The sequence below is a fragment of the Somniosus microcephalus genome, chromosome 22 (assembly GCF_052327205.1).
Source record: "Somniosus microcephalus isolate GS21.2 chromosome 22, FLI_Smic_1.0, whole genome shotgun sequence".
In the NCBI taxonomy this organism is placed as follows: Eukaryota; Metazoa; Chordata; class Chondrichthyes; order Squaliformes; family Somniosidae; genus Somniosus; species Somniosus microcephalus.
The window spans coordinates 56,562,746-56,571,607 of NC_141008.1; the positions used below are offsets into that span (position 1 = coordinate 56,562,746).

The window sequence follows — 8,862 nt, forward strand, 5'->3', positions numbered from 1 at the left end:
GGCACTGACGTAAGAAAACTACTAGGCACTTGGTCGAAGCGTTAAACAAAGCTTTAATCAACTGATTTACTACATGGAGGTCTAGTTGTGTCCTTCACTGGTTCCTGTTAAAGAATGTCCTGAGCAAGCTGGGCCCGTGCCCGAGTATTTATACTTTCCCTGGACAGCGCCACCAGCAGGCCGCCCAGTATTATTACATAAGTCATTTCCCATGAATGACAAGATTCATGTCAGGCACTGCAGGTAATTCAGGGCCAGAGTGATCTCCTGGACAAGTTTCGATCACCTGGATGGGTGGGAGAGGAATTTCCCAGATTTTTTTCCCCCTAAATTGGCCTGGGTTTTTATCTGGTTTTTCGCCTCTCCCAGGAGATCACTTTGTTTCGGGTGGGGTGGAGTGTGTATATATTGTAATACTCAGGTATCACAATTGTGTGGGGCAGACCGGATGGACCAGAGTGTACTTACCTGTCCATCATTGTCCTTATGTTCGTATCCACCTTAGATCATCGACCCAGAAAAGCCTACAGTGCCTCCAACACAGTTCCCAACTGTCTCTTAAGTGACGCTAAGTTTTCTTTCCTCATTAAGTCCTTTCCAGATGTTGGTCACCGTTTGCGGAATGTTTTTCCTGACGTCAGTCTGAAACTTGCCTTTGGCCAGTTTGAAGAGGCGAATGGAAAATTGGAAAACTAAAAAAAAAGTACAAACAACAACAACAACTTGGTTTCATGTGATTCTAATTAACATCCTTTTGAACCTTGTCGTGGTTCAAGTTGAAGCAACCTTTCAGATCTACCCTTGCTCCGTCATTTACTATTTTATAAATCACTGCAAGGTTCTCTCTCAGTCACCTCCTTTCAAGGCTAATGAGCCCAAGTTTCTCCACTCTTGCTCATAATTCAGCCCTCTGGCACAAAGGACCATCCACTGACTGCTATCCAACGACCTCTGGTGTAAAGAGTACACGTGGATAAGAACATAAGAAATAGGAGCAGGAGTCGGCCATTCGGCCCCTCGAGCCTGCTCCGCCATTCAATAAGATCATGGCTGATCTTCTACCTCAACGCCACCATCCCGCACTATCCCCATATCCCTTGATTCCCTTAGTATCCAAAAACCTATCGATCGCTGTCTTGAACATACTCAACGATTGAGCCTCCGCAGGGGTAGAGAATTCCCAGATGTCGTCAGAGGTGTTGGTGGAATCATTACCCAGTACGAGTCATCGGTTTGAAGAGGAGGATGGAAACAACAACAACTTGGATTCATGTGATTCTAATTAACATCCTTTTGTTTTGTCCTGCCCGTTAAGTTAACTCTGGAATATATTTTTACAAAAAGAAAATACTGCAGACGCTGGAAATCTGAAATAAAAACAGAAAATGCTGGAGACACTCAGCAGGTCAGGGCAGCATCTGTGAAGCGAGAAACAGAGTTAACGTTTCAGGTCGATGACCTTGCGTCAGAACTGGAAAAATGCAGGAAATGGAACAGATTTTTAAGCAAGTGCAGGGGCTGGGAAAGGGGGGAGGGGATGAAAGAACAAAAGGGAAGGTCTGTGATAGGATGGAAGGCGGAAGAGGTTAAGAGACATTAAGAGATATTCAAGGCAAAAGGAGATGGTAATGGGACAGGTTAAGAAACAAAGGATGGCTCTAGATGAAGTGTAAATTGCGCTGGCAGAATGAAAGACAGCTGTCATGTGGGGGAGAAGAACAGAAGACGCAAACAAAAAGTGTGGATAAAAAATATATATATATATGATAGGGGCCGAGGTTATGATCTGAAATTGTTGAACTCTATCTTGAGTCCGGAAGGCTGTAGAGTGCCTAATCGAATGATGAGGTGCTGTTCCTCGAGCTTACGTTGAGCTTCCGTGGAACAATGCAAGAGGCCGAGGACGGTGAGGTCTGAGTGGGAATGGAGCAGTGAATTAAAAAGACAGGTGACTAGAAGCTCGGGGTCCCCCTTACAGACTGAACGGAGGTGTTCCGCAAAGCAGTCGCCCAATCTGCGTTTGGTCTCCCCAATGTAGAGGAGACCACATCGTGAGCAGCGAATACAGTATATTAATTGCGAGAAGTACAAGTAAATCGCTGTTTCACCTGGAAGGGGTGTTTGGGGCCCTGGACAGTGGGAAGGGGGGAGGTATAAGGGCATGTGTTGCATCTCCTGCACTTGCACGGGAAGGTGCCGGGCGAAGGGGAAGGGGTGTTGGAATATATTTTGTTAAGAGAGTTGTTGGATAGCAGTCAGTGGATGGTCCTTTCTCCCAGAGGGCCAAACTATGAGCAAGAGTGGAGAAACTTGGGCTCATTAGCCTGGAAAGAAGGTGACTGAGAGAGAACCATGGTGAGTACTTGCTAAAAGTAGGCACAGTGGGCAGTGAGTTGTCATTAGCAGAGATACCATCATAAACCCAGGAGTGAATCACCATCGACTGGGTGCTTTAATTCCCTCACCCAATTATGCTCGGTAACCCGTCTGAAATCATTAACCCAATTACATTAATCAGGACTCTTCAAATATTTTTCTAAATCACCGTAAGAAAAAAAATTCTTAAAATCCAAGAAAAAGGAGTGATGATTTTAAATATATTTTGGTTTAGAGAATTGATCATTGGTTGAGAAAGGTCACTGAGCTCACCAACGTGAGGAAGCAGACAGTTGAACCCTCGCTGGATTAATAAGTCATAGAAGCATAGAAACATAGAAGATAGGAGCAGGAGTAGGCCATTCGGCCCCTCGAGCCTGCTCCGCCATTCAATGCGATCATGGCTGATCATCCAAATTCAGTACCCGGTCCCTGCTTTCTCCCCATACCCCTTGATCCCTTTAGCCTTAAGAAATATATTCAACTCCTTCTTGAATATATTTAATGAACTGGCCTCCACCGCCTTCTGTGGTAGAGAGTTCCACAGGTTCACCACTCTCTGGGTGAAGAAATTCCTCCTCATTTCTGTCCTAAATGGCCTACCCTTTATCCTTAGACTGTGTCCCCTGGTTCTGGACTCCCCAACCATCGGGAACATCCTTCCTGCATCTAGTCTGTCCAGTCCTGTCAGAATTTTATAAGTTTCAATGATTATTCACGTAATTCATTGTTAGGCTAAATTTGTAGCAGTTACAGTCCCCCCTCGCACCCCCCCACCCCCACCCCACCCAATCATAATGAAGTCATCTGCATTCACTGTTCAAACAAAAACAAATTCAAACACTGACAGATTTTAGATCATTAAAAGATGTCCTCATGGCAAGACTCCTGGGCTGAAAATCCAAGGGGCAGTGATCTTGGCACTAGGAACCTATGCCACTGACCCCAATGCTGTTTCTGAGGTCAGGAGGATATTGCCTCATTACCATTCAAATGGCGTACACCCATGCCTCTGGGGGGGCATCTCGGGCACCCATCATGCTGGAGGAGGCCAGAAAGTCCGTCTGAAGATTAGTGACCTTGGGAGGGTGGGGAGGGGGGGTGGGGCGGGGTGGAAGGCAGGGAGAAGTGCAGATACTGGTTCACCCCAAGAAAGATCTGAGCAGTGCCCACAGTCGCCTTTGGAAGGGGTCCTCAGCAATAGATTCCTCTCAACAGCGCTGTGATTCAGTGCTGCTGGCTGCTGTAATCGTGCTTCTTGACGTAAGAAAACTGCTAGGCACTTGGTTTGAGTATAAAACAAGGCTTTAATCAACTGTTTCACAACCATGAGATTCTAGTTACATCACTAGTTCCTGGTTATAGAAACATCCTGAGCAAGCTGGGCCCACGCCCGAGTATTTATACTCCTTGGACGGCGCCACCAGCTGGCCGCCCAGTGTTATCTCATGAGTCATTTCTACATGACTGGTAAGATTCATGACATTCCTGAGTTGGGGAAAGGAAAGTCAGTGAAGGTTCCCACTCCATTACCCTGGAGTCATGTATGAAGGGTGCATATATGGAAATTGGCTGAGGACAGAAGCAGGCTTGACGGTGATGCCCTCCAGAGTTGGATAGCCTGCTGAAACTCACTTTCAAGGCTCAGGTATGACGAACGGCTATTTAGGCGATGTTCTGGAGGGCATCTGCAGCCCATCGAGATAACCCCTTCAGGAGAGGAGGGGGAAGAAAATTTGAGAAAGAAAAAAAATAAAAAGTAAAGCAAAAAAAACCCCACCAGCAGCAGGGTGCCACTGTTTAGAAGCTTAAGCTAACCAACCCATTGGGGGGATTTGCCACAACAATCATGGTATAGCTCCTTAAGAAGCAGGAAATGAGCCTCTTTAAGAACTGAAGTGGTCGAGTGATATGTTAATCATTTGGATCCCCTCAGAAAGCTGCTTGTTCACTGCCTCCGGGACCGTTTATGTTGAATTGTGGTACTTGGGCAACAAATCGTGCCACACTTCTGGAAATTTGCCGATGCTGTGCCAGACCAAATCACTCGCCTTTGAACGGTTCAGTGAACCAGAGAAGCTGATCACAAACTCAAGTGGTTCCACCTACACTGAAGTGTCCTTCATTGTGCAGCATGTTGAAGGGCCGGACAGTGGTGATTTCAGCTGAAAAACACAATGGGGCAGAAATTAGGATCGGGGGCTTGCCGCGCGTGCCAGCCCCCGATCTGCACTTACCCGACGCGCCGGCCGTTCAGCTCCAGGGACGCCTGTTTGAAAAAGATGACTCCCGGGCAGCGTGTGACGTCACGCCGCCCAGGAGTGCAGCCAACGCGAAGCCTGTAGCGCGCAGTGCAAGTGAGACACGCCCCTTGAGGTCTCATTTTAATAGGACACGCCCATAATCTTTGCAAGCAGCTGGAAAGGACTCTGTTACAGAGCAGAAGTGCAGGTAGGTTATGTGTATTTTTATCAATGTTTTGGTAACTTTTATAAACTTTTAAAAACGTTTGAATGATTTTGATGACTCTGAGATAGTTTTAAAGAGAATTGAAGCTATTTGAGCAGTTTTTAAAGCCTTGAAAACATTCTTTTAATTCTGTTCAGTTAATTAGCAAATTGAGATGGCTGGAATGACCACATTTAACGTGATTAAAGGAACTCAGAACTTCACTGAGGATGACCTCAGCAATCTCCTCAACGAGGTGGAGGCGAGGCGCCTGCGCATCATGGGGAATGAGCAGTCGAGGGCAGCGCGAAAAGGTCAGATGGCAGCGTGGTCGGAAGTTGCACAAGCTGTCAGCGCGAGCTCCACCATTCCACGTACAGCGGAACAATGTCGCAAGAAATTCAGTGACTTGTTGCGATCTGTCAAGGTTTGTACAGTTTTAACTAAAGTGTACTGTTACATTACAAAGAGTTGAAGTTAACTTGATTTCAAAAGGCTAATGCATTTAATTTTCTAAAGTTACTTCTTGGTAAAGTCACCTGAGCTAGCAATAAAACTTTATGGCTTTGGGGCCAGCTCAGGGTTACCTATTGTTCTCTTATCTTGATTCCAGTGCTTTGAGCTGTAAAACTTCAATCAGAGATTTTAAGAAACACCCAACCCAGTCTTCAAAGCCTTTGCTGACCATGTCAGAAATGCAGCTGTTTGATTCTCTTTTTTCTTCTGTAATATCAGAGGAAGAGTTCTCACAATGCCAGGGAACGCATACGCACAGGCGGTGGTGTTGCCATGCTGAGGGTTTTGACCGAACATGAGGAACGGGTCGAACAGATGTGCGGATTTGCTAGCAATCGCCCTGCGGAAGGATCTGAAACAAACATTACTGACCCTCATAGTGAGTTGCCCTGCCCAGCTATAAGTTGAAGAAGGATAGGTGTGTGCTGAATATCTGTGATGTGGCACATCGTGCTTTACCTTTGCAAATGTTTTCTGCTTCCTTCCCACAGCTGGACAGAGTACCTCTCACACGCGGGATGAGCAGCGCGTGGAGTCAGCGGCCGCAGAGGGCATTGGGGAAGGTGTTTCTGCTGCGGTGGCAGCAGTTACTGAGCTGGTTGAGGAACAGGAGGAACCTGTCCTTTGTCAGCAAGTGCAGCAGGAGTGTATAGACCCTGTGTCGCTGCCCACTATCTCACCATCTCCTGGCCCCAGTGGCTCTGTGCGAGTCACTGCTGACTGTAGCTCCACAGACAGACACCATATTGACACTTCAGTGCAGGTGGGAGGAGCAGAAAGACATTCAGTACAACAGCACCTACAAGATGAGGAGCGAGATATTGCAGGTTTCAGGCAATTGCTGAGCTCTCTCACTGAGAAGGAAGTAGACGCAAGAGACTCTATCAGGCAGGAAATGGAGAATATTGGCATTACACTAAATCAGATATCATCGCAGTTTGTGGTGCTTAATGATAATTATCTTAATCAGATATCATCGCAGTTGGTGGTGCTTAATGATAATTCTCTTAATCAGATATCATCGCAGTTGGTGATGCTTAATGAAACTATGATTGCACTAGTTAATTTGCTTGTATCTATCACTACTGGCGTAACGCTGACTCCAGCACAAATGCCCTCCCCAGGTCCCAGTGCAGAGCCACTTTGGTCCCAGGAGCCAGCAGCTGCGCCAGTCATGATGCAGGGCAGCGTAGAATTGCCTCAGCAACAACCTTTTCCTCAAGCCGCTGCTGAAGAGCAGGAACAATCTGACAGGGCTCTTGCAAATAGATCTGGAGGGCTCCAGTCACGGGTAGTGAAAAGGTGCAGGAAACGTTAGAGTGTCACCTTCAGCTCACTCCGCCACCTTCAACCCTCAGTCACACAGGCCAGTTGGCAAATCGTTAAATAGTTATATTTTTCACTTTATTTAAATGTTAAATGTTTTCTTACATATTTAAATTCAAGTGTTTATTTATGAAGGAAAGGATAGGTAACCTTATCGTTTCAGCAGTACACCCAGTAATCAATGTTGAAAGAATTTAAACATTTATTTAACTTCAAAAACTTTTACAACAAATGTTACAAAATTATAAAATAGCTAGTTTGCACTTTGAATGTCTGTATTGCAGTAAGAAAGTAAAAATTACTGTAAAATGTTTACACTTTCTTTTCTAACAGTCACCATTTTGCACATGTTTGAAAACGTTAAAAGAGGTAGTTAGCATCTTAATTTTTGTAATTTCACTAAGAATCAAACACAAATGAGTTAAACCTGTTTACAAAGTGATTTCAAAACTGTTAATGTTAACATTTTAAAATTGCATAAAATAGGTCATTAACATCCTTGAACAAAGAAAGAAAGACAAGTAAAAACAAACTCTTTCCAATAACACTTCCTCACTGTTCCTGTCCATAAATTTTTTTAAAGTTCATAACTGTTACTTAAAATTTACAAGTTATTCACTTTATACATTGAAACTGAATCTGAAAAGTGTTTGATTATGCAATAAAAGGTCACTGTTTCACTTTAATATGTGTCTGCTTCTGTCTTTGCCTTGCGGGGGGAGGGGTCGGTACAGGGCGTAACTACCGCGTGAAGGTGTTGGCTACCAGCAGTTCGCGAGCAGCCTTAGATTCGGCGGCACTTGGCTCCTCCCCATGAGGCCTGGCAACATGCACATTGCCATCGCCTTCATCCTCCATTTCAACAGGCAGCTGTTCCTCATTGTTAAGGGTCAGTCCTTCCTGCAGGGCAAGGTTGTGCAAAGCACAACAGGCCAGCACAATCCTTGCCACTTTCTGGTGAGAGTACTGCAAGGTCCCCCCTGACCTATCCAGGCACCGGAAGCGTGATTTCAGAACTCCTATTGTCCTCTCCACCACTTGACGTGTGGACACGTGTGCATGGTTGTATCTCTCCTGAGACTGATTAATGGTATTGCGGTAGGGGGCCATCAGCCATGGTTTTAGCGGGTAGCCCTTGTCGCCCAATATTCATGCGGATCCTGTCGGCAATTTGCTGAGAGAATCATACAATTTAGAGTTATGGAGGACGAAGGAGTCATGATTACTTCCCTGGTGCCCTGCATTCACGTTTAGGATCTGGAGGTGTGCATCACATAATATCATTGCATTCAATGAATGATACCCCTTCCTGTTTATGAATGTCACAGGTGCATCCTTGGGTGCCTTCAATGCAATATGGGTTCCATCGACGGCCCCAATCACTTTGGGGAATCCAGCAATGCGATGAAATGCTAAGGCCATCTCCTTCTGATGACGAGCGGACAAGTCATACATAATGAAATCAGAAATCCTACGGCAAATGGCTTCTGTGACCTGGTGAATGCAGACCCTCGCAGCATTCTTGGAGATGTTGGTTATGTCACCGGTGCCTGCTTGAAATGATCCACTTGCAAAGAAGTTCAATGCTGTGGTTACCTTCATGTTCACTGACAAGGCAGTGCGGGTCTTCGAGCGTGGCTCCAAGTCCGCCTTCAACATGTCACATAGTCGTCCAATTGCCTCTTTACTGAAGCGCAGCCGCCTGATACACAACTCCTCGGACAGCATTTCAAATGATCACCTCTCCCTGTAAACTCTGTGGGGTGGGTAGTTGTTCCTTCTGATCAGGAGACGTTCATGGTTCCTCAATCTTCTACGTTGCTCCCTGGCATTCCTATTTCTTTGAAGCAAATACACAAATAGCATCACGGCAAAATTTCTACAACAGGGCATGTTTCTCGCTCACAGGACTACTCCTCACACAGACGTACCTGTACGGAGTAAATGGAAATAGTTGTTACAGTTATTTTAATAAACTGAGTGCCTATAACATCAATTCGGCCTATGCCAGGAAGCATGCTTTAACGGCTTGCAAACACATCCTTCCCGCCTGATGAATATCACAGGCCGAGATCCTTTTCCAATAAATTACATTTGCAGAAATTCATCATTACATAAATACATTCATCCACGTACTGAAAGGAATACATACATAAATTGTAGTGTATGTACCTTTAAGAGCCCCTGTGTACTGTA

General features: G+C 45.5%; 1 protein-coding gene across 2 annotated transcripts; it reads left to right on the plus strand.

Annotated features, from left to right (window-relative positions):
• Positions 1–3,500: 3,500 nt before the first annotated feature.
• LOC147102408 (uncharacterized) lies at positions 3,501–7,352 on the plus strand. Of its 2 annotated transcripts, XM_085964809.1 has the most exons (5): positions 3,501–4,827; positions 4,983–5,251; positions 5,560–5,719; positions 5,832–5,869; positions 5,951–7,352. In XM_085964809.1, exons 2-5 carry the CDS (start codon positions 5,000–5,002, stop codon positions 6,656–6,658), a joined length of 1,158 nt encoding a protein of 385 aa, XP_085820935.1. In that variant the 5' UTR covers positions 3,501–4,827; positions 4,983–4,999; the 3' UTR covers positions 6,659–7,352. The 2 variants fall into 2 exon arrangements, with proteins under 2 accessions (XP_085820935.1, XP_085820934.1); XM_085964808.1 differs by having other exon boundaries at positions 5,832–7,352.
• The last annotated feature ends 1,510 nt before the right edge of the window (positions 7,353–8,862 follow it).